General features: G+C 38.3%; 1 protein-coding gene across 9 annotated transcripts in view; it reads right to left on the bottom strand.

The window, feature by feature from the left end:
• Positions 1 to 26,653, bottom strand: part of LOC104602153 (RAF-like serine/threonine-protein kinase 20) — a 76,222-nt gene that overhangs the window by 26,997 nt on the left and 22,572 nt on the right. For 4 of the 9 annotated variants that reach the window (XM_088901702.1, XM_010265742.3, XM_010265743.3 and 1 more), the window contains 5 exons: positions 16,334 to 16,486; positions 15,733 to 15,896; positions 15,500 to 15,647; positions 14,979 to 15,101; positions 14,817 to 14,904 (listed from right to left, as the gene is read on the bottom strand). In XM_088901702.1, the coding sequence (XP_088757828.1) occupies positions 14,817 to 14,904; positions 14,979 to 15,101; positions 15,500 to 15,647; positions 15,733 to 15,896; positions 16,334 to 16,486 (676 nt within the window). Of the gene's footprint in view, positions 1 to 14,816; positions 14,905 to 14,978; positions 15,102 to 15,499; positions 15,662 to 15,732; positions 15,897 to 16,316; positions 16,487 to 26,653 lie in introns of those variants that run through there. The other 5 variants (XR_016084302.1, XR_736035.3, XR_016084301.1 and 2 more) reach the window with 5 other exon arrangements.

Below are 26,653 nucleotides of genomic sequence, written 5' to 3'. Positions count from 1 at the left end.
AAGACCTCAAGTCTCTCCTTCATAGTTCCTTTCACATGAAGAATCTAGGTCCCCTTACCTATTTCTTAGGACTGAAGTTCAAAGAAGTCACCAAGGATATTTCATTTGCCAACACAAGTATGCTTCTGATCTTGTTCAGTTGGCTGGCCTTGCTGATGATAAACAAGTTGATACTCCCTCAGAGCTAAATGTTAAATTGTCCAAGTCAGAAGGTCCCTTACTTATTGATGCCACCCTCTATCGACAACTTGTGAGGTCTCTTATCTATGTCACTATGAGTCGTCCTGACATCTCACATGCGGTTCAAGTTCTAAGTCAGTTTGTCTCTACTCCCCATCAACCCCATTTGATTGCTGTACTCGGATTATATGCTATGTTCAGGGAACTTTATCACTGGGAATACTCTTCTTTTCATCCTCCCCTATCCAATTAAGGGCTTATGCTGATGCAAATTGGGCAGGCTGCCCCAACACATGCCATTCCACTACTGGGTGTTATGTCTTCATGGGTGATTCTCTTATCTCATGGAAATGCAAGAAACAACAGTCTCCAAGTCATCTACAGAAGCAGAGTACAAGGCAATGTCATTTGTATGCAGTGGAATTGTTTGGCTTCAATCTCTATTTAGGGAACTTGGTCACTATACTCCTATCCCTCTGTAATGCAAACAACACTAGTGCTATATAGATAGATTTTAACCCGATCTTTCATGAAAGGAAAACATACACTGAGGTAGGTTGCCACTTTATCCGAGACTTGTTTCTTGTTGGTTCTATCTCTCTCCCTCATGTTGTCGCCGATGTGCAAGTTGCTGATATCTTCATGAAGGTCATAACAAGATCCAAACATTTATTCCTTGTAAGAAAACTGATGCTAATATGCCTTTGCATCAGTTTGAGGGGGAGTGTGAAGAGTCCCATTGATGTATCATACTCTGTAGTCCCTGTTATACTGTATTTTCCTTCTTTATTTATTTTCTTCTTTAGTCTTGTAAGGACTTTTCTGTAGATATCTAATATTTCATATATGTAATGGCTATCTCTTGGGGTGGCGTCGATTGGTTCTGTTTTACACCCCAGAACTGTGTTCTCTTCTCTTGTACGAACTGGTTGTATGACAATTTCTTGGAAATCTACTAAATAGACATGTATAGCCAGATCCACCATGGAATCTGAGTTATAGCCTTAGATAAAGCAGGTGATGAAGTTGACTGGTTGAAAAACCTCTTAGTAGATATTCCTCTATGATCAAGAACATTGATTTCAATATCTTTGCATTATGATAGCCAAGCTGCAATAGCTCAAGCAAAAAGTCAGACCTACAACGGAAAGAGTAGGCATATCATGTTTGAGATGCAATAACATATATTAGTAATGACGTAATCTTCATGGAGTTTGTGTGATAAAAAAAATATTATCCAGTCCTCTTACTAAACTACTCACAGAAAAAGTTAATAACTGATACCTAGAAAGGGAAGGGACTAAAGCCTATAACATGAGCCAATACTGACAAACACCCTACCTATGTGATAGGAGATCCCTTTAGTAGGTTCAAAAGGGTAAGAACGAGATTACTAGGCAGAAGAAAAGCATTATCTTGTGAATATTGTTGTCAGTGATTTAAAAGGCACGCCTTAGGCACACATAGGTGCACAGGTGAGGCGCATTTTAGGGTATGTGCATCGCCTAGGTCCTAGGCACAGCCCTTTCAAAAGGCGCACGCCTAGTGCACCTAGGTGTGCGCCTGATGCGCCTTGCGCATCAGCCCAGGCGTGTGCCTTTTGAAAATTTGATGCCTATTTTGCTTTTTTTGAACATAGTGATTGGGCTGGGGGCTTCACCTCCAAATCCCCGTGCCACGCCCCTCGAGGCAAGCGCAAACAAGTCCACGTTAGGCCTTAAATTCTTAGTTTTCACACAAAAAATAATGACTTTATAGTTTTAAATGCTTTTTAAGAAGACATTTTATTAGGATGAATGAATGAACAACATTACCAAATTGGGGGTTCTACTCCTTAAAAAGCAATTAAAATTGTAAAATCATTATTTTTTGTGTGAAAACTAAGAATTTAAAACCTAAAGTGGACTTGTTTGGGCTTGCCTCAAGGGGCGTGGCACAAAGGCGACTTGTAGAATTAGGAATGTAATATGTTTTGCATTACATTAGCTACTTGAAGTAATGCAATTGAGTGAAAAAAGAGATTAGAGGTTTTACATGCTTGAAAATGTTTTATATGTCTGATTTTATTTTTAAATTATCGATTGAATATGCTTTACATCTTATGTTTATGTATTTTAATTTCAGATAATAGGTATTTTATAACATTTATTTTAAAATTTAGTTTATATGTTTTTATTAATATTATGTTTAATATTTTTTTTTGAATTTTTTGGCAATTGTTTTTGAAATTTTTGACTTTTTTTATTTTTTTAGCATTTGTTTTTTGTATTTTTGCGCCTTGCTTCAAAAAGGTGCACGCCTCGCCTTGCGCCTCAGGCGCAAATTGACCCCTGTGCCTTTCCTACGCCTTGCGCTTTTAAAACACTAATTGTTGTCCATCCCCAAGTTTGTGATAATGCTACACAAACAATTGATGAGTTTAACTCTTAATATTCATAGTCCGTTTTGGGTGGTGAGTTGGTTATAGTGCACATTTGATGAAATCACCTATGTGAGTGTTGAAGTGAGGTGGCTTCCTATTAGGGCTTAGGCTGGTCCTCCAGAGCACTCATGAAACCCAAGGCACATGGCCATAATGTGCCACCCCATTGCAGCTATGATGTTTTTGAGCATGATGTGAGCAGCAAACTCACTATTCCACACAAAGACAATTTGGTTAAAAGGTTCATCCGCCAGACATCTATGGTTCACAATTTGTTTGCTCTAAGTGTTGGTTCAAAATCTAAAAGAAACCGTTGTCATTTCATTGTGTTGTATTACCCAGCTCATTATATTTCTCATTTGTTTTTGAATCTTGTAAGGGATAGTTGGTATTTTTATTTATTTCTGACACTCAAACTTGTTTATAACTTGGGTCTAACCTCATCCATGCTTATCATTTTGAGTTTTTCGTTTCACTCCAAAACTTTTGACAACTCCCACAAGTGTGCTAAAAAGCATCCCGCATTGGATAGGAAAGAGAGTGGGATTATTATGCACTATAAGGGGTTGGGTCCGGGGTGCTTTTTACATGCACATGTGCACCAAACTGAGTCGGGGCGTGGCGTGGTGTGGGTATGCACACGTGGCACCTTTTTGGCCTCTCATTTGTTTTCTTGATGATATCTCTCCAAGGACAAGGTACCATTTGGTTATAGGGCTGTAAGTGAGGTTGCCCAACTTGAAGAATTTCAACTACATAAAGCTTGAATTAGGGAAGAGAAAAGATCTTGATTCTTTCATTTACATGATAAAATTACAAAATAATCCTTGATTAGGCACCTCATTAGCAGCCCAAATACAAAGACCAAAAAGCCCTTCTATGTCAACAAGTACCACATTGAAAGGAGGTTACAACTCAAGAGATGGAAGCAGTTATTAAGAATCATACTTTGTTTCTAGTTGATCTCTCCAAAGAATTTCAACCACATAAGGCTCAGGTTAGGGTTTGAGCCCATTTAAAACTTGACAAATTCCCAACCCAACTTGACCCAAGTTGCATCCTAGTTGGTTGCAAGTGGGTATAAACTATCCAATACAAGTTAGAGTAATCAGTTGAGAGGCGTAAGTTAGATTTGTAGCAAAATAATACAAACACGGGCTTCACAACTTGCATGTCGTGAATCTCCTTCCACCTCAATCTTTTTATAGTTCTGTTGCTTGGCTAATCTCAGCCCATTAAGTATAACCGTTATCTCTGCACTTACGGAATCTCCATAGACAAATAGACCTGAATGTAATGCCAAGATATTGCCTTTATCATCTCTGAACATACCTCCTATACTCAAAGGAATCTCCATAGCCTATGTCATTTGTTCTTATTATTTTATCCAATACATAGATGGATGCAAACATAGCATTTTTGAATGGTTATCTTCAATAAGAGGTGTACATAGAGTTACCTATAGGGGTGGACATTCCAGGTAGTAAAGAAAAACTTTGCTGACTAAAGAAATCTCTCCATGGTCTTAAACAGCCTCCCAAGGCTTGATTTAACAGATTGAGAGGTTGTACTGAAGATTGGAATCACACAATCTCAGGCTGATCAGACTCTCTCCATTAGAAGGGCAGGTAGTTCTGTAGCCATGTTAGTTTTCTGTTGATGATATTGTCATTACAAGAAATGATTCAGCTAGCAAGAAGTTGATAACTTCCCTTGCTTCAACTAAGGACCATAGAGACCTTGGGATTGAGGTGCCAAGGTTAAGGAATTTATATCTCACAAAGAAAGTGCATGCTTGATTTGCTTAAAGAAGCTGACAAGCTAGAAATGAAACCAACTAGGACTGTAGTTGATAAGACGTTGCTTATGCGTGGCAACTAGGCGCTTTTTGGTGCTCGCCTCACCCAATTGCAAACCTATTATACAAGAAGCTTTACATTATTTTTTTATAGTTTTTTTAATTTGTGATATTAAAATAGGCGGTGATACACCATATCATTATTTTTGTTACTTTGTAAACCAATCTTTTTTTTGTTAGTTTCATATTTTCTTAGGGTTTGAATGTTCAACTAATACAAAATCAAAGTTCGAAAACTTAAGGCATAGTTTGGGAAGAGTGTAATACAAATATGTACAGTGCAAATACAAGATTTAGAAATATTGGTTAGAAGGTTTTGCACTGTACATATTTGTATTTGCACTCTTCCCAAACTGAGCCTGAAAGATTAATGGTTAGAGCAATTGAAATTGAAGACTTCATCAAAGAAGGAAGATCAACATTGTAGGTGCCTTCCTCCTCCTTACTGTCACATTTTCCCTCTTTTCCTGGAAAGACGTAGGCTCAACTCTTCTTCTTCTGATTTTTTCATCTTTTTCTGAGATAGGAAACAACCACTCTCTGGTCATTACTTATCTAGTTATTTCCTTTATTTTTGGAACAAAAACAGGGACTCCACTCCTCCCCTGAAGTTTTGGACTGTTGCTAAAACCTTCCCTGAAATTTGGTAATTGCAATCACCTCCCATGAACTTTCTAACACAGCTGAATCCTCTAAAAAGAGACATGAAAATGTCCAAAATACCCATGCAGTTACCATTGAGGTTGGTTTTTACAGAATAAATTATACAAACTTTATGAACAACAATAAAAAAAGAGAATTTAAAGTTGCAGCTTTACCTTTGAATAATTGATATGAAAGGAAAATTTGAAAAACAAATCAATTTCAGAAAAGAGATTGGAAGGGTTTGGGATAGCAATTCATATGAAGAGAAAATTCGGAAAATAAACATTTTGGTCAAAAGTAATTACATGGGTATTTTGGACATTTTCATGCCTCTTTTGAGAGGATTCTAATGAAGGGGATCTACTTGCAGATATGTCAGAAACTTCAAGGGAGATTTCAGCAACAACCAAAAACTTCAGGGGAGGTTTCAGCAATTTACCCTTTTATTTATTTTTTCTTTTCCTTCACTTTTGGGAACAAAAACAGGGACTCCAGTCCTTCATTTTAACGGCTTTTTATCCTTTCCTTTTTCCAAGACAAGAACAGGGCTCCGGCACTTTAAGGTTTTCTCTTTCTTTCTATTTTCTAAGACAAAAACAGGGACTCCGCTCCTCCATCATTTTGAGGTCTTTCCCTTTTTTTTGAGATAAGAATAGAGGTTCTACCCCTTCTCTTTGTTTCTAGATTTCTTCTTCTTATGCTACTACAAACACAGGGGCTCAGCCCCCTTATTTTCCTTAACATAGTTTGAGGCAATAGGTGATGCCTAGGTAACTAGGCGATTAAGTGCTTCCTGTTACAGACTGTATAATTAAAATAGGAAGATGTTACAGAGTGTATAATTAAAATAGGAAGTAAATACTAGGGAGATATGATGTTACAGACTGTATAACTAAAATAGGAAGTAAATACTAGGGAGATATGATTTACCTTGATTGTAGGACAGATTTGTAGGAATTTGATTAGTCTTCTTTCCTAATATATTCTTTCCTAACATAGAATTTGTAACTTGTATATATACATACGAGATTGATGAATAATACAACAAATTCCTCTTCTTCCTCTGTTTACTCTTATTTTACATGGTATCAGAGCATCTAGTCTCTACCTGCCTGAAGATTCTGCCACAGTCACGCGCGCCGGCACGTGGAGGCACATCTGTCGCCGGAAAATTTTTTTTCGGTCATTGTCTTTTGGCTCGCCTCGTCCTGTATAGCACATATTTGTGCTTTGTTACGTGCATATCCATTCCGGTGTTTTCAACAGGTGTGCTTTGTTGATTTTCGGTGTTCAAAATATTCTGTTTATTTGAATTTTGAGATTATGGCAGACAAGAAATCAGTAGTTATGTCGGATGTTATTCCAGTGATGTCAAAAATAACTGAGCATAAGCTTAATGGCTCTAATTATCTGGATTGGAGTAAAACTGTTCAACTATATTTGCTGAGTATTGCTATGGATAACCATTTGACTGATGATCCTCCTAATAATGACTCGAGAAAGTCTTGGTTGAGGGAGGATGCCCGTTTGTTCTTGCAGATACGCAACTCCATTGAAAGTGAGGTGGTTGGTTTAGTCACTCACTGTGGATTTGTTAAGGAATTAATGAACTATCTAGAGTTCTTGTACTCCGGAAAGGGGAATATTTCCCGCATTTATGATGTGTGCAAAGCCTTTTACAGGGCAGACAAAGGCGATAGATCTCTTACAAGCTATTTCATGGATTTCAAGAAAACATATGAAGAACTTAATATGTTGCTTCCGTTTAGTACTGATGTGACTGTTCAACAAGCTCAGCGAGAAAAGATGGTTGTTATGAATTTTTTAGCTGGCCTACCTTCTGAATTTGAGATTGCTAAATCTCAGATTCTTTCCAGTTCAGAGATCTCTTCTCTACAAGATGCTTTCAGTAGGGTCCTTCGTACAGAATGTTTTCCACCTGTTCAGCCTAGTAGTGCCCTTGTCAGCCGCAATAATACATCTGAATCAAGGAGACAACAATACAAGAGTGGTAGTGGTAGGTCAAGTAACTATGACAAGAATACTAATACTCGTGGACAGGAGTTAGGAGAGATAGTGTGTCATTACTGTCATAAGCCAGGACATATGAAGCGGGATTGCAGGAAGTTGCAGAATAAGAAAACTCAGTCAGCCCATATTGCATCCACCACGGATACTTCTGAGAAGTCTGTTATGATATCTGTAGATGAATATGCCAAATTTGCTCAGTACCAAGAATCATTGAAACCTCAATCTACTCCTGTTACTGCCATCGTCGAGTCAGGTAAACCCAATACATGTCTTGTTTCCTCCTCTTCAAAATGGGTCATTGATTCTGGAGCTACAGATCATATGACAGGTAATTCAAGTCTGTTTTCTACCTTTCAATCACATAAATCTACCTCTCCTGTTACTTTAGCAGATGGGTCAACATCTTGTGTTATTGGGTCTGGCACAATTAGTCCAACACCATCACTTCCTTTGTCATATGTTCTTAGTTTACCTCAGTTATCATTTAATTTAATTTCTGTTAGAAAACTCACTCGTACCCTTAATTGTTGTGTCTCATTTTTTCCTGATTATTGTTTATTTCAGGATCTTACGACAAAGAAGATTATTGGTAAGGGACATGAGTCTGGAGGTCTCTACATCCTTGATACACAAGTTCCAAGATCCATAGACTGTTCTGGAGTTGTAACCCCTTTTGAAGCACATTGTCGGTTGGGCCACCCTTCTCTCCATGTGTTAAAGCAAATTTGTCCTCAATTTCAGAATTTTTCGTCATTAAATTGTGAATCTTGTCAGTTTGCTAAACACCATCGTCTTAGTTCGAGTCCTAGAGTCAATAAACGAGCTAATGCTCCTTTTGAATTAGTCCATTCAGATGTTTGGGGTCCGTGTCCAGTTGAGTCCAAAACTGGGTTTAAGTATTTTGTTACTTTTGTTAATGATTACTCTCGTATGACATGGTTATATTTAATGAAAAATCGTTCTGAGGTGTTTTCTCATTTTCTGCTTTCTGTGCTGAAGTTAAAACTCAATTTAATGTTTCTGTACAAATATTGAGAAGTGATAATGCTAAGGAGTCCTTGTCAGAATCCTTTCAAACTTACATGCTTTAGCATGGCATTCTTCATCAAACTTCTTGTGTAGATACACAATCTCAAAATGGGGTTGCTGAACGGAAAAATAGACACCTTCTTGAAACTGCAAGAGCTTTGTTATTTCAAATGAAGGTTCCTAAACCTTTCTGGGCTGATGCAGTTTCCACAGCATGTTTTTTGATTAACCGTATGTCTTCATCTGTCCTTCAGGGTAAGACTCCTTATCATGTTTTGTTTCCAAATAAAACACTGTTTCCTATTGAGCCTAGGGTATTTGGGTGTGCATGCTTTGTTCGGGATGTTCGTCCTCAGGTTACCAAACTAGATCCAAAATCTTTGAAGTGTGTTTTTCTTGGGTATTCTCGTGTTCAAAAAGGGTATAGATGTTATTGTCCTACTCTTCACAGATATCTTGTGTCAGGTGATGTTAATTTCCTAGAAGATACACCTTTCTTTCCATCTACTCCTCATTCAAGTCAGGGGGAGGATGATGATTTGTTAATCTATACTGTCACATCATCTGGTTCACATCCTATTGAATCTGCTCCTGCCAGGCCTAAGCCACCTACAGTACAGGTTTATTCTCGACGACCAATCCCTCCGGATCCATGTCATGCACCAGCTCCTTCGTCGGCAGATCCAGTCTCAATTGATCTTGTTCCTTCGTCATCAGAACCAGTCTCTAATGATGATCTTCCTATTGCTCTTCGTAAAGGTAAGTGTAAGTGTACTTATCCAGTATCTTCATTTGTGTCTTATAATCATTTGTCGTCCTCTTCTTGTTCGTTTATTGCATCTCTTGATTTTATCTTTGTTCCTAAGACTGTTAAAGAAGCCCTTTCTCACCCTGGATGGCGTAATGCTATGATTGAGGAGATGAATGCTTTAGAGGACAATGGTACTTGGACCTTGGTAAATTTACCTGCAAATAAGAAGGCTATTGGGTGTAAATGGGTGTTTACAGTTAAAGTCAATCCTGATGGGTCCATTGCCCGATTGAAAGCCCGTCTTGTTGCTAAAGGATATGCTCAGACTTATGGAGTGGATTATTCTGATACCTTTTCTCCTGTTGCTAAACTTACTTCTGTCAGGTTGTTTATTTCTACGGCAGCTACTTATAATTGGCCCCTTCATCAGTTAGACATCAAGAATGCTTTTCTTCATGGGGATCTTCAAGAAGTTTATATGGAGCAACCGCCTGGCTTTGTTGCTCAGGGGGAGTATGCGAAAGTTTGCTATCTTCATAAGTCTCTGTACGGGTTGAAGCAAAGTCCTCGTGCCTGGTTTGGAAAGTTTAGTCAGGCAGTCGAGAATTTTGGTATGAAGAAAAGTAAGTCTGATCATTCTGTTTTCTTCAAGCACTCTATTGCTGGCATCATTTTGTTAGTTGTGTATGTGGATGATATTGTCATTATAGGGAGTGATACTACAGGGATTTCATCCCTTAAATCCTTTCTCCACACTCAGTTTCATACCAAAGATTTGGGAATGTTGAAATACTTCTTGGGTGTTGAGGTAACAAGAAGCAAGAAGGGAATATTCTTATCTCAAAAATATGTACTTGACTTGTTGTCTGAGACGGGAAAGTTGGGAGCTAAGCCATGTAGCACTCCAATGATTCCTAACTTGCAGCTTACAAAAGATGGTGAATTATTTGAAGATCCTGAGAGATATAGAAGATTGGTTGGAAAGTTGAATTACCTTATTGTAACTCGTCCAGATATTGCGTATTCAGTTAGTGTGGTGAGTCAGTCATGTCCTCTCCAACAGTTAATCATTGGACAGCTGTAGAACAAATTTTGTGATACTTAAAAGGAGCACCTGGGCGAGGAATTTTGTATGGCAATCATGGTCATACTAGAATTGAATGTTTTTCAGATGCTGACTGGGCAGGATCCAAGGAAGATCGAAGGTCTATTCAGGCTATTGTGTATTTGTTGGAGGGAATCTAGTTTCATGGAAAAGCAAGAAGCAGAGTGTTGTCTCACGTTCGAGTGCAAAATCGAAATATAGAGCTATGGCCAAGTCTGTGTGTGAAATAATGTGGATATATCAGCTTCTGACTGAAGTAGGTCTTAAAACTTCAGTACCAGCCAAGTTGTGGTGTGATAACCAAGCTGCTCTTCACATTGCATCTAATCCTGTTTTTCATTAACGAACTAAGCATATCGAGATTGATTGCCATTTCGTTCGTGAAAAGATTCAGCAAGGTTTGATTTCCACAGGTTATGTGAAAACAGGAGAACAACTGGGAGATATCTTCATGAAGGCTCTTAATGGGGTTAGGGTTGATTATCTTTGTAACAAGCTGGGCATGATTAATATCTATGCTCCAGCTTGAGGGGGAGTGTTACAGACTGTATAATTAAAATAGGAAGATGTTACAGACTGTATAATTAAAATAGGAAGTAAATACTAGGGAGATATGATGTTACAGACTGTATAACTAAAATAGGAAGTAAATACTAGGGAGATATGATTTACCTTGATTGTGGGACAGATTTGTAGGAATTTGATTAGTCTTCTTTCCTAATATATTCTTTCCTAACATAGAATTTGTAACTTGTATATATACATACAAGATTGATGAATAATACAACAAATTCTTCTTCTTCCTCTGTTTACTCTTATTTTACACTTCCCTATCACCTAAGTTGGCCTTGCTGCCTTGAAAACTATGACCATGATTTCAGTGACCCAAATCATAAGCTAGGTGCTAATGACGGTGATATACCCACTAAGTGTTTGTGTTCTCCTGTAGAAACCCATGCAATGCATATAACTTTTGTTAAGCACAATTGAAGTAAAACGAGCCTTATGACTTACCCAATTGTGCCAATATGGTCTAGTCTAACCCATATTGAGTGATTTACTTGTCTAAGATTATTTTATAAATAAATTCAGTATTATTAATTTTAAAATTCTAAAATTTTATTAATTTAAATATAATTATTTTAATTAAGTTCCACTTAAATATAATTATAAGTTAACTTTTAAAATTTTATCAATTAATTTTAAAATTAAAGATTTAAAATTGTTAATTTTGTAAAAGGAAAAATATAAAATTTTATTATTTATTTTTAAAATTAAATTACTTTAAAGTTAATCTACAAGTCAATTTATATTTCATTTATTTCTCTAATATTTCATTAATGTTAAATTTTAATAAATTAATTTTAAATTTTAATTAATGAAATTATATTTAAATGGAATCTAAATGGATTTTAGATAATACAAATAATTTTAAATGTTAACCTTTTATTTATTAACTTAAAAATTATTATCTATGTTTTCTATCAGAAAAATGAGAATTTTATCTAATTCAGAAAAATAAATACAAGATTACAGCAAGCTAAAAGCAGACATTGCACCAGAAATAGTTACAATAAAGCCCAAAAAATCCCCTCCCTGTTTAGCTAGAGAATCAGCCATTTCCTTTGTAGTTCTCCTGATCATGTGAATGAGGCATTAAGTTCCCTTGCTATGCTTACTATCTCTCTTAACAGATGTCTAAGGATCCAAGGAACATTACCACATTACCGTTTGAAGTGGTCCAAGATATCACTATTTTTGAGTCCCCTTCTATTCCAAGTTCTTATGATCAGCTTGCTTGGCTATTTTTAACCCTTGTAGCAGAGCTAATAGTTCAACTTTTAAAGAATCACCTTCCCTTAAAGATCCTGAGTACATAGCCAATACTTTGCTTGATGAATCTCTGATCACACCCCCAATTCCTGCCATCCCCAGGTTTCCTATTGAGCTCCCATCAAAGTTCAGCTTAATTTTATTTGGACTTGGGGGCTTCCAACTCATCACCTTTCTTTCTTTCTTCTCAGAAGTGTGTGCCACTTCATTCCACACTCTTACTATATCAATACTTGAGAAATTTTGAAAGAGCTAGAGTGATTTTACCCAATGTGCAACTTTTATCTTTATGGTCTCCACTATTCCTCCCTGTTCAGTGAGAGGGCTCAAGATTCAAACTTGAAGGAAAAAGGAATTGGTAATGCGGCACGAACCGAAATTTCATTCTGGGAAGAATGAGTCCTGCAGCAAGAAATCATTATCCAAACACCTACATCTGATTCATTCTTGCCCATTCTTTCTAAGAATCAGCAAGAATTAAAAGAATGAGGCCAGTGGCAGCGAACCAAACATGGCCTAAAGGCCTATAAAAACCCTCCCAGAGCTGAGGGGATTCTATGGAAGATGGCTTCCTTCCACAAATGAAAGGGCAGACCACACAGGTTCAGACAAATAGCTCTAATAGTCGTTGACACCTCATTGACAGTGGGTACCAATGATTTATCAGCACTACTCCTTCAATGGTTTCTACTTTTGAAGTTTCTAATTCCAAGACTCCAACGTCCAACAACATTGTCGAAAGGTTTAAAGAAGACTAGAACATTTATCTTCGTTTCTTCATCACTTCCTCCATAACTTTTCTCCAATCTGGAAACTCCTTCGAAGTGATCACATATCTTCTCTCCTAAACTTCCATAGCCAATCTGGGCTCAACCGAAGAGAACCAAACTGAATCAACCAAGTCATTGAGGTGGTATCCTCTGACTTCTTTTCTTCCATTTTCTTTGTTGCATCTCTAACAGCTCCCCCAGGCCTCTCATTCGCCTTTCTCAGATCGCCTGTCAAAGCCAGAAAAGACTTGAGCTCTTCTGGTATCTGTTTCCACCCCCCACTGTGTTTACCTTCTAGGAAGCAAACACCATTCCCTTCTTTCCTGGGTTGAAAAACTCAAACAGTGTCACGTAGGCTCCACTATTATTCTCCAATGTCTATGCCCAATAGGTAGTATTCTCCTCCCTGTAAGAGACTTTCCAATTAATCTGTCTTTGTGAGTGGATGGCTCCCTCAAGAAAGCCTTTGAACCACAATGGAGCTTTCTCTTTCAACATCATTGTCGCCTCCAAGTGTTCAGTGAGTTTCAAGACAACTCCTCTTCTGGTTTTCACTTCCTCTAGGATGAAAGCCTTGGCCTCAACTTTGAGATCTGGCACATTTTCAAGACAACTCCTCTTACTGGTACTGATGAACAGGAAATTGGTAATCTCAAGAAGTTTTTGGATACTATATTTGGGATTAAAGATATCAGAGATCTAAGATATTTCTTAGGGATTGAGGTGGCAAGATCTCATCATGGTTATCTATATCTATCAGCATAAATGTGTTAGATCTTCTCAAAGATATAGGAAAATTAGAAGTGGAGCCAGTTGATACTCCTATTGACCCTAATCATAAGACTAGTGCACCAAGGGAGAGTTACATAATGAAAAGGGGGATGTACCAGAGGCTGGTTGGTAGGCTCTTATATTTGTGTATAACTTAGCCCGACATTACATGTTCAGCGAGTATGTTGATCCAGTATATGCAAGCTCCTTGTACTACTCATCTTGCAGTTGTATATGAGATTCTTGCTTATTTGAAGGGTTATCCAAGGAAGGAGATTCTATTCTCTATGCATGATCAGTTGAGGATAGAGGTGTTTAAAGATGCAGACCATGTAGGCTCTCTAGGATCTATTTCAGGCTTTTATGCCTTGGAGAGAATTTAATTTCTAGGTAAAGCAAGAAGCAGTCTGTTGTCCATGGCACAAGGATTAGAGGCTTGGCTACATTCTCTACTTGGGGAGTTAGAGGTTCAAGGGAGAATCTCCTAGTACTTTATTGTAACTTTAGGCTTCCGTGCATTTGAGAGAGTTTCGTTTCCTGGAAGAGCAAGAGGCAACCTGTTGTGGCTTGCTCTAGTGCAAAAGAAAAGAATAGGTCCATGGCACATGTATTATCAAAGGCCCTTTGGCTATGTTCTCTAGTCTCTACTTGGAAGAGTTGGGGATTCATAGGAGAGTCCTCTAGTACGTTATTGTAATAACAATGCAGCCATTAATAGCGCCCACAATCTAGTTCAGCATGACCACACTAAAAATATTGAGGTGAATCATTTTATTAGAGAGAGGGTATTGTCTGGGGAAGTGTGTCTTCCTTGTGTCATGTGAAGATGGATTAGCAACTTGCGGATGTCTTCACTAAGGGAGTTTCTCAGCTGAAATAATTTCTACTCTAATTTTATCCCCAATATAAAAGAGAGTGGGGACTCTCAAGAACCCCATGATTTGTGTGTCATTCCTCTTCCTCTTCTCCTCTCTTCTTCCTTTCTTCTTTCTTCTATCGTTGCAGCTTCTTCTTCTTCTTTTTTAATTTTTTCTTGCATTATTTCTGAACTATATTGGTGCTGAATCAACCAAGTAAATCAAAGACTTGCATACCCAAAAAAAAAGAGAAAAGAACCAAGCACACAAGTCACAAAATTAAGCAGATATTTTTATAACAGAAACATTCAAACATATTCAATATGTTAGACTCAAGTGAACATGGGTTAATCAACGCCTCAATCCAGGCTTATTCAAACTTTAGAAAACATTTCCACTTTCAACCCCAAATCGAAATGAGGTTTTGAAATGCCACCCAAACACAAACTATAGAATGGTTTGAGTCTATTAGATTGTTCAAGTCCACACTACATGCATACAACATATTAAAATTCCCGATTCAAGATAATCAACTCAATCAATATGTCAAGAACAAACACTCACCTATAATTGCACCACAATGCATATTAGCATAGGGCTCCTCACCAGTTAGAATCTCCCACATAGCAATACCAAATGAGAAAACATCAACCTGTAAAAATATCCAACTTGTTATTAATTTCATTCAAAATACTGCCACAGCAGATAATGGTATACGCCACCAACCTTCTCAGAAACCCGACTGCTGCTACCATTCAATAGTTCTGGTGCCATCCATGGAAGGGTCCCTCGAACACCCCCTGAGACCAAAGTATTGCGCTTAATTCTCGACAATCCAAAATCCCCAACCTGAAAAGCTCAGTTCCAGACCAAAATTCAATTGAAAGCAATGGAGAAAAAGTATGTAATGAACTCAGAAAGGCAAAGAAATCTCAAATTTAGGATCCTCAATTGCTCATGGTGCAAGTTACAAGTCGTTACTCTTCAGATATCAATTGTAAATAGGAAGCTAAAATCCTATCATTTTCTAGATAAATGCAAGTAATAATTGGCCAAGCCAACTTCACTAGAAAATCATACACTACATACAGTAATTTTATTGTTTACAAACACAAAGTTCACAAATCACAAATAGAAAAAGAAACTACATGATCTCTTATTTCTTATGCATTAGTTAACACATTACTCTTGATCCTTACAAGAGCCAGAAAGAGGTTCCATAAGTTCTATTTCTGCTACTATTTTACCTTGCATACAGGTCGTTGGGAATCCCTCATATTGACAAGCAAATTTTCACATTTCAGATCAAAATGAACAATATTTTTTGAGTGCAAGTATTCCATGCCAAAAGCTGCATCCATTGCAATTATAAGCCTTTTACGACGATCAAGTGCCCTGCAGAGCACATTCTAAGGCCACATAAATATATAGTTAATAGAGGGAACAGAAAGTTAAGGAAAGAAAATGGAGATGAACATACTTGTCCTTCTTTAGCAGAACATGCCTAAGTGATCCATTAACCATGAATTCAGTTACGGTTGCCAATGTTCCCTCAGCCCCATCAGGCACCACCCCATAAAATGCTACCACATTCGGATGATGAAGATTTGATAGGATCTTTGCCTCTCTCCAAAAGTCCTTGGTCTGAAAGAGCAAAAGAATAATCATATCCACATCGCATCTAATGTTGGAATGAAATATACATGTGAATAGAACTAGTAGTACAGTTTCTATCTGATATAGGGATTAAGCAAGTCAGATATGCATTTGGATTTAGGTTAGGTTATATTTTCTTTTGATATATTCTGTCTTATGTGTTAGGATCGTCTTCTGTAAGTAGAAGTCTGGGGTAAGGTATCGAACATCCCCTCCCCCTGCCTAAAAAAAATGGTAAAGAAAATAAAAGTTGTATCTTTTAAAGAATCTGCCCAGGACCCTGAAGAAATTCCAGGTTTCAAAAAAGAAAAAGAAACTCTGTATCTGCATTATTTCATATACACAAATGGCACAACAAATCCAAGAAATTGATGCTTTAGAAAGAAATTTTGGTAATAGTAGCACTACTTATGAATGGTACAAACCAACTGCTCTTGCTCCGATAACCTCCCTGCGAAACAGCTTTTCTTAATTCTCTTAATAGCAACATCCGTCCCCCGCCATTTCCCATGATAAACAGTTCCAAATGTGCCAGATCCTAACTCACGCAGTTCTTCAAGATCAGCATTTTTAATGATCTGTGTGTCAAAATTTGAAATATTCAGTTGCATGTAAGGAACAAAACTTTCCAAAGTATTATCAAAAACAATACATGTATTTTTTCATGAATTAGGAAGTGAAATAAGAGAATCGACAAAAAGAAAGTATCTCTATCTCACTAACAACCTCAGAATGTCTTTTTTTGAGTGGAAGAAAGTACAAAATAGAAAAGAACCACAGTTTTCAAGTCTAGGAACCACAGTTCTCAAGTCTAGTTGGTTAATCTGGTCCACTCAGTAAAATAGGAAACATTTTACAGTTCCAAAACAATTTAAATAAAAGAAATTTAATAAATTCAAAACCATACAAATGTCTACCAACAACTAGGTGATATATGTAATGTGGTCCATGCCGGTCCGGCACAACCCACTTTTGGGGACCACCCACACTGTAGCGAGCTGTGACTTCTCAGCATGAACCCCCCAAGAGGGGTGCCCGGCATGGCCTATCAGCCCAAGCCCTATTGGGCCCATATCGCGTCAGTCCAGCATGATTCTTTTAAGAAAAAATGAAAGAAATAATGAAAAATTAAAATCAATTAACAAGATAGACAACGAATTGAAAGAAAAAATGTATCTTAAAATTTATTCCATATAAATTTTGATGTATAAAATTGTTTATATAAAAATGAAGTCGAAAGTAAATACAAGGAAATTGGAATAAAATTGAAAATAAAAATTGTATCATATTATAATATATATATATATATATATTCATGTTGTGTTGTGCCAGCCCAGCCCTACATAGCCCAAGGGTTCAAGCCAGGGTGGCCTGGCCCACTTTATAACTCTAGGTAAATGTCGTATATACATGTGCGACATGCACAAGAAGAAAAATGCAAGAGACAGGTTGTGGCACAAAGTAATTGCAAGCATTTCATGGTCTAGAAACTAATGGTTGGGATGCTAAATTGGCTCCTAACTTAACTTCAACCTCTCCTTGGGAAAGGAGATAGAATCCACTTCTGGGATGACCTTTGAATAGGGGAGTCACCACTGAAAGATCAATTTCCTGACCTTTATGCCACTTCTGATTTCTAGAATGAAACCATTTTTAATTTGGGTGTGGCTTCCCTTTTAGGTATCAATTGAAACCTTGGTTTCAAAAGAGGCCTTAGGGATAGAGAGTGCAATTTGTTGGTTGATCTTCTTGGAACCTTGCAGACAGTTTTCTTAGACCCAAGTTCAGTTCTAGTCCTTAGAGAATGTTGAATGGCCTTCTTGATCAGAATTTTATGGCTGTTTGTGGCTGTAATGGCTTCTTGAAGGAATAAGATAGAAAATAGGAAGAGAAAGAAGAGAGAAGATACCTGGATTCACTCACAGGGTGCCTAGAATCACTCTAGGGAATGGGAATCACTCACCATAGTTAGCATAAGCTGAAGAAAACTCATAAACTTCATTGCTATTTGTGTAAAACGTCCATACATATTTATAGACTCTAAACTCATAATAACCCTAGGAGTCAAACTGTTAGACTCATAATAGTCCTAGGAGTCAAACTGTTAAACTCGATAATTCTAGTAGGACTCAAACTAAGCTATCATATCCTATTTCAATTAAAAAAAGACTCAATAACTCTAATCCTACTTATGCAATGAGTCTGAAATTTTAAACATAAACAAAAAATTAAACCCTATCATTGGACCTCACAGGAAACTGAAAATGACAAAAATACCCCTATTGTCCAAAGATACAGAAATACATAAAATTTCATAAAATTCCCATTTTACCTCTTCAGCTCCTGCATCATTCTCCCCCAGTTCAAAAAAATTTGTTCTGAAGTTTTGAAGAACTTGAGGATGAAAAGTTGATATGCCCCAATTACAAAAGGAATAGGACTTCCCATAGCTACATGCTTGGACTGTAGAGTAGAGGCCACACACAAAACTAGAAAAGGATCTTGAAAGAAATGTATTTCTGAAACACTGCCTTCCATAACCATCATTGTTAAATCACCAATAACATTAGTTTCTTGAACACTTGATTCATCAACCAGCAATTGTGATGAATCTTCCCCTCGCTTATCCAAACTCTCAACTGAAACTTTTGGAACTTTTCCTTCAACCTCTAGCATAGGAATCACCATCTCTATGTGTTCTTCTATCTTTGGTTCTTCAACAAACTCTAGGACTCCTTCCATTGTTGATGTTGGTGGAACTTGTGCTATGCTAGGTTGTAATTCTTGAATTAGTTCTAGTTGAATTTGAAAGGTAAAGTCACTTACTTCCTTACTAGGATCTACTACAACTAGCACATCTGTATCTTGCACTTGAATTTCTTAACTTGCTCCACTTCTATATCTTCTTGATCATTAACCTCAAGCTGATCATGGGTATTGGAAACTCCAGCAATTTCTATTTTTTCTTGGTTTGTGCCCTCTTGGTTTTTAATATCTACAACTTCTATAGCTTGAAATTATTCTTATTTAGCTTCATCCTCAACTCCAGTTATAGGATAGGCATCAACATGCAAGGAATCATCTACTTTCTTTTCAACTTTGTACCTTCTTCCCATTAACTTCAAATTCTTTGTTGTAACATATTGCTTCTTCTTTTGCTTAAAATTAGTCAACTCCATATATAGATCATCATAGAAATCTAGTGGCCACCTCTTCCTCTCTACCCATGTACTAATTGGATTATCACCTCTATTTTCTAGACATTGCTCAATGTAGAGAAGATGGGCCGAATGGCACATAGGCTGTTTAACCTTTTTTATTTTTTATGTTCTTTGCTATAATGGGCCTTAATCTGGGCTTTATTCTTTCTTGTGTTATGTTTTTTAATTTTCTGCCCAACTAGGGGTCTCTCTGTAAATTATTAAAGTTTAACTTAATGAAATAGAATTAGGGGTGTAAGAGAGAAGGTTATGTTCGAAAAACTCTCTCTGAACCCTAGTTGCCGCCACCTTCTTCTTCTTCTCCTCTCTTCTTGAAACCTGATTTCTGATACTTCCTTTTGATTTTTTGCAACTTTTTGAACAGTCCTTTCTTTTCAAAAGGCTGTTTTTCTTCTTGGTATTAGAGCAGGCTCGACTTTTCTCTTTTTTCACCTCTTTTTCCCATACACAGTGTGTATGGAGAACTGAATCGTGTAAATAGTTAAAGAAACCTATTTCAGCCCAGTTGTTAGTGGTTTCCGGAGAGAAGGGGACTGGTTTTGTCATCCTCCTGACAGATTCAAGTGTATTGCCCGAAACCCTAATTTTTTGGAGAAATCTGGTTGCAGGCCCCATAGGGAGTTTAACCTGGGTGCTCAATGACTGAAAGTCTTCTCATCCTTCATCTTGAAGATCGAATCAAGTGGGTTGGTGTTCTGTGAAGTCTACAAGGAGCAGATGAGATTTCTCTGTTTCTCCCGGCTTCTGGGTGTGACGCAGGTAGCTGGTACAGCTGCATAGAGGTTGGCTCACAACACAGTTTTTGTTCTGTCTTCATTTGTTGTTATTCAAAGTTGTTAGAAGTTATTTTTGAAGTATTTAAGAAGATGAACCCTTCAGAAGTTGAAAACAAGCATGTTGCTGAATCCGGACAAGTTCCGAGAGCCTTTGTAGACTCTCTACTAGCTGTAACCACAGTCAAGCTGGATGGAACTAACTATCTGGCTTGGTCACAATCAGTAAAAATTCATATCTACAGTAGAGGCAAATGGGGTTTTATCTCCGGGAGCAAGAAGGCTCCTTTGAAAGATGATCCATCATATGAAAAATGGATGCAAGAAAATTATATTGTTACTGGATAGCTTGTGAACTCAATGCAATTGCAGATTAGTTAGCACTATTTGTGGATGAATTCAGCAAAGAAAATTTTGGATAGTTTTGCTGAAATCTATTCCCATAAATTAAATGTGGCCAGGGTTTACAAGCTGAGAAGTGATGTGAAGAATTTGAGACAAGGGGAAAAACCGTTAGCTGTTTATTTCTCAATACTGAAGTCTTTATGGCAAGAAATTGATTTGATAGAAGCTGTAGCCTAGGACACCACCAATGATGCTGAGACCTACAAGAAACTTGTTGAGAGAAACAGGGTATTTGAGTTTTTGACAGGGCTGAATCCAGAGTATGACATCACAAAACAAAATATTTTATCCAAGGATAGTGTTTCATTGTCTCAAGCCTATGCCTTGGTAAGCAGTGAAGAAAGCAAGAGACATGTCTAGGTTCAAGGGGCTGGTCTAAATGATCACTTTGCTAATATGGGAGTGAAACCCAAGGGAGTTGTAGGGACTCCAAGCAGCTTAGGGAAGAAAGAAATTATTTGTGAGTACTGCAAGAAGCCAAAACACACTAAGATAATTGTTGGAAATTGCACCCTGAGCTTCTTCCTCTTCGGTTTCAAAAGAAGTCTGATAATATGAAGGCAGGGAGTGACAATATTGTTGTTGGTCCAAATAGTGATAGATACTAAACTGAAGAGATGACTGCTAGTGAGCAGTTAGAAGTTTGGAAGGATGATCAGTCACCTAGAGGGTGTGGCCTCTTCTTCCAACCCTCCAAGAAATTCAACCTCTTCTGCATTTTCTCATTTAGGTATACAGGCTTCTGCCGATCATGCAACTATTTCAGGTAATTGTAGGATCCCTTGGATTATTGATTCTGGTGCTTCTGATCATATGACCAACCTTTCCACTTTGTTTGTTTCTTATGATTTACTTCCTGGCCATGACAAAATCACCCTAGCCGATGGCTCCCTTGCCCCTATCTCCAGCAAGGGAACCATCAAGGCTACAGATTCCCTTGCCCCTAAGTCATTGACCTAAGTCATGGACTATGTAACCTTCTTTCCTTCCTATTGTGTTTTTCAGGATCTGGAGTCTCAGAAAGTGATTGAGAGTGGCCATGAGGCGAATGGAATATATTTGCTAGACACTCCTAAACAGAGCCATGGACAATCTGAAAAAGCTGCTTTTGGGTCTACATCTACAGAGTCCATCAGTCGGGTCATGTAATGTCATTTTCATTTGGGTCATCTTTCTTTTTCTGCATTAAGTCATTTATTCCCATAATTGTTTAAGGGAATTAGTATGTCCAGTCTTCAATGTGAGTCGTGTGAATTTCCAAAACATTGTAGAAGCAGTTATACTTTGAGTAATAAAAGATCTTCTTTTCCATTTCATACTGTGCACTCTAATGTGTGGGGGCCTTACCACTTACCTTCTATGGATGGCTACAAATATTTTGTCTTGTTCATTGATGACTTTTCTCGGTTCACTTGGATATTTTTTATGAAGTCCAGTGATGAAGTTCCCAGACTTGTGAGGCAATTCAATGAATTTGTCCTAACCTAGTTTGATACCAAAATTAAAATTTTCAGATCAGACAATGAAAAAGAATATTTTGAGAAAAAACTGACCTACTATCTCACTGACTTGGAGGTTATTCACCAAAGCTCCTATGTTAGGACCCCAAAACAGAATGGAGTTGTTAAAAGAAAAAATCGGTATATTGTTGAAGTTACAAGAAGTATTTTATTTGCCTCACATGTCCCTACTAAATTTTGGGGTGATGTTGTTCTCACTACAACCTACCTAATCAACCGTATGCCATCCAGGGTTTTGGGGTTTAAGTCTCCCTTCAGTCTTCTTCATCCAGGCAAGGATCTTTTTCCTATTCCTCTTTGTGTCTTTGGCTGCACTTGTTATGTACATATCCCAAGTGTCCAGAGACAAATTTGAACCAAAAGCCCACAAGTGTATCTTCCTTGGTTATTCCCCCACACAAAAGGGTTACTGTTGTTTTGATCCGAAGACTGGCACTCAGTATGTATCAATGGATGTCACCTTTGATGAGCTCTCTTCCTTTTATGATTCTTCTCAGGAGAGGCATTGTCCAAAGGGGGAGAAATTGTCACAATTATTTGCTCTTCCCCTTCCTGTCCCAGTTGAGTCTTCTGTTGAGACTCTTCCTCCTTCAAATGAGTCAAGGGAGGACCAATCATTTCATTCTCATTCCAGTGTTCCTATCCCTCCTCCTTTACCTCCTCGTCCTCTTTTTAATCCTAGGTTGTACCAACGGCAGAGAACCAGAAGTGAGTAGATTGTTTCCCCTACAGCACATGAGCCTCCTGCACTTCCAGTCACAGAAGAGACAATAGGTACTGATACAGCCCCTTTGGAGTCATCCTTCCCAGACCTTGATATCCCTATTGCTATTAGGAAAGGAAAAAGGAAATGTACTGCACATTGCATTTCCAAACACATTTCTTATAGTTTGCTCTCTCCTTCATATTTTGCCTACCTTTCTTCTGCTGCTTCTAACCCAATTCCCAGGTTTGTGTCAGAAGCTCTTACTATTCCAGAATGGAGGGATGCTATGAGAACAGAAATTGATGCCCTGCACAAGAATGACACTTGGGAAGTGGTTGATTTGCCTGAAGGGAAGGATCCAGTAGGTTGTAAGTGGGTTTTTACTATCAAATATTATGCTGATGGCACCATTGAAAGGCACAAGGCTAGGCTGGTTGCAAAAGGTTATGCACAGACATATGGGGTTGATTATCTAGAGACCTGTGCTCCTATTGCAAAGATGACTTCTATGAGAATTCTGTTATCTCTGGCTGCACACTCAGACTGGCCACTTTATCAGCTGGATGTAAAGAATGCATTTCCAAATGGAGAATTACATGAGGAGGTCTATATGTCTCTTCCTCTAGGGATGTATGAAACAAATATGAAAGGTGTTGAACAAGAGAAGAGAGGAGGAAGAAAGAAAGAGAAGAAGAGAAGAGAAGAGAGGCGAGAGGACTGAATGCCTCAAAAGAATACTTTAGGCGAGTGAAGCAGTTGTTATTTATACTATACTGGTCATACAACATAAAGAATGGAAAAATTAAAAAAATACCCCTACAGTACTGAACCTGTGTACAACAACATCTGTCAACACTCCCCCTCAAGTTGGGGCATAGATATCAATCATGCCCAACTTGTCACAGAGATCATGATGTCTAGAATAGTTTAGCCCTTTTGTAAAGATGTCTGCCAGTTGGTCTTCAGAGCTGACATAGGGAGTACATACTTCGCTTGTGATGACTTTCTCTCTGATGCTTGTCAACTTCGATGTGCTTTGTTCTATCATGTAGCACCGGGTTAGCAGCAATACTTATAGCTGCCTTGTTATCACAAAATAGAGTTATGGGTTTGTCCACTGGGAAACCCAACTCACTCAACAGATTCTTTATCCACATACCTTCAGCTACTCTGTGGGCCATTGCACGGTATTCAGTTTCAACACTGGATCTAGCCACCATGGTTTGCTTTTTACTCCTCCAAGTAACGAGGTTCCCTCCTACAAAGGTGCAGTAACCACTAGTAGACTTTCTGTCACTTTGAGATCCATCCCAATCTGCATTTGTATAAGGTTCAACTCTCAAATGCCCGTGCCTTTGAAATAACAAACCAGCACCAGAAAACTTCTTAAGATATCGTAGTATCCTCTCTGTTGCTTCAAGATGAGTGGACCTAGGTGCATGCATGAACTGACTGAGGACACCAACAGCATATGCAATGTCTAGACGGGTCATAGAGAGTTATAACAATCTCCCTACAAGCCTCTGAAATTGTTTCACATCTTTAAGAGGTTCACCCTGGCTATCACTTAACTTATGGTTGGGGTCAATGGGAGAGTCAGCTGGCTTAACCCCCATCTTTCCAGTGTCCTGAAGCAAATCTAGGACATATTTCCTTTGGGAGATAAAGATACCCTTTTTTGATCGAGCAACTTCAATTCCAAGGAAGTATTTGGCAGGTCCTAGATCCTTCACTTCAAACTGAGTGGCAAGGAAACCCTTCAACCTTTGAATTTCATCCTTCCAGTCACCAGTAACAATTATGTCATCCACATATACTATTAAGGCAGCCACTTTACCTTCTCCCCTTTTCACAAACAGTGTGTGATCTGATTGACATTGCTTGTATCCCTTTTGCTGAACCGCAGCATGGAATCTACTGAACCAAGCTCTTGGTGATTGCTTCAGCCCATATAAAGACTTCTTTAACTTGCACACTTTCTGTTCATTGCCTTGAGCCAGAAACCCGGGGGGTTGAACCATATAAACTTCCTCTTCAAGGTCACCATTCAAGAAAGCAATCTTGATGTCAAGCTGATGTAGATCCCAATTCAGATTAGCAGCAAGAGAGAAAAGAACTCTAATAGAGTTCATCTTGGCAACAGGGGCAAAAGTTTTTGCATAATCAAGTCCATATACTTGAGTAAACCCCTTTGCCATTAAACGAGTTTATACCTCTCCACGGTTCCATCAACCACATGCTTGACCGTGAACACCCATTTACATCCAACTGGATCCTTTCCCTTAGGAAGATCAACAAGTTCCCACGTGCCATTTTTATGAAGGGCATTAATTTCTTCCTTCATGGCATTTGTCCATTCTGGTACTAAAAGAGCTTCTGCTACATTCTTGGGAATAGGGACATTGTCAATGGAGGTAAGGAAGGCACGAAATGAGGGTGAAATGTTCTCATAAGAAACAAAGTTGGAAATGGGATGTTTAGTGGTGCACAACCTAACACCTTTCCTGTGGGCAATAGGAAGATCAAGATCATTAGCAACAGAGGAGTCAGGAACATCATTGGGAGTCAAGTTACCTGAGTGGGTATGATCATCCCCCAAGGAGTTTGATGGCACTTGAGGTACAACTTCTGGATTCTCCACAACTATTGAATTTGGTTGGCCTTTGCGATGACGAGAAAAGACACGGAAAGATGGGGGATCGGGAAGAGAAGGAGGCTGAACCAATGGCGAAGGATCAAGAAGAGAAGGAAGTTGAACCAATTTCTCCTCATGCCTACACTCCCCCTGAGGAGAAACAGGAAAAAAAGACTCATCTTCAAAGAAAGTAGCATCCATGGAGACATAGAATTTCCGAGAAACAGGATCAAAGCAACAATACCCCTTTTGAGTGAAAGAGTAACTAAGAAATATGCACGGGATAGCACGAGAATCCAATTTCCCACGGTGGGAGACAGATTTTGAACAAAGCACTGACAACCAAATACACGAGGAGGGATAGAAAGAAGAGGGACCTTAGGGAAGAGAAGCTGATGCGGGGCTTTGTACTCTAACCAACGAGAGGGCATTCGGTTAATGAGGTATGTAGAACAAAGGACAGCCTCAAACCAAAATCGTTTGGGGACATTCATATGAAGTAGTAAACCCCGAGCCACTTCAAGGAGGTGTCGGTTCCTCCGTTCAGCCACACCATTTTGTTGTGGTGTGCCGGCACAAGAGCTATGATGAAGTGAGCCATGTGAAGCAAAGAACTCCGTGAGATCACCATGAAAAAATTCTTTTGCATTGTCTGATTGAAAAATTTGTATCTCAGTCTAAAATTGAGTGAAGACCATCCGCTGAAAGTCTTGGATAATTTTTGGTACTTCCTCCCGGGTTCGCATTGGATATACCCAAGTATATCTAAAATAATCATCAATGAAGGTAATGAAGTACTTGTAGCCACTCTCAGAAGGTAAAGTAACAAGGCCCCATACATCGGAATGAACAATGTGAAAAGGAAACTCAGATTTACTATTTTTCTGAAGAAAATGAGTTCTACAATGCTTGCTTAATTGACACGTTTGACAAGAGAAATCAAAAATGGACATTGACTTACACAGTTCTGGGAATACAACTTTCAAGGACTCAAAAGACAAATGACCAAGACGACAATGCCATAAGTACACTTTACTCTTTCTAAACTGACTCATAGACTCTGTAACATGAAGACCAGTCGTATTCTCCAGCATGTAGAGTCCATCAACCATACTTCCCCTACCAATCGTCCTCCCCGAGGCCAGATCCTGAATCACACAATAAGAAGGGAAAAAGGTTACGAAACAGTTTAAGGAATTAGTAACACTACTAACTGATAACAAATTCATGGGAAATTTTGGAACATGAAGAACATCAGGAAGTGTAAGACCAAGAGGAAGAGAGAGAATTCCTTGACCAGCTATGGAAGTGTATGATCCATCAACTAGTCTCACCTTGTCTCTTCCAGAAAGAGGGTGATAGGTTTGAAAGTAAGAGGACATACCAGTCATGTGTTTTGACGCTCCAGAATCAATGATCCATGGAGAGTCAAGGTTGTGAGAAGCAACATGGAAAGCTGTGGCAGGGTTACCTGACGTGGATGCA

The sequence above is a fragment of the Nelumbo nucifera genome, chromosome 3 (assembly GCF_055504915.1).
Source record: "Nelumbo nucifera cultivar China Antique chromosome 3, China Antique-T2T, whole genome shotgun sequence".
Lineage (NCBI taxonomy): Eukaryota > Viridiplantae > Streptophyta > Magnoliopsida > Proteales > Nelumbonaceae > Nelumbo > Nelumbo nucifera.
Note: the sequence above shows the minus strand (reverse complement) of the source record. Positions and strands in the feature narration are given on the sequence as shown.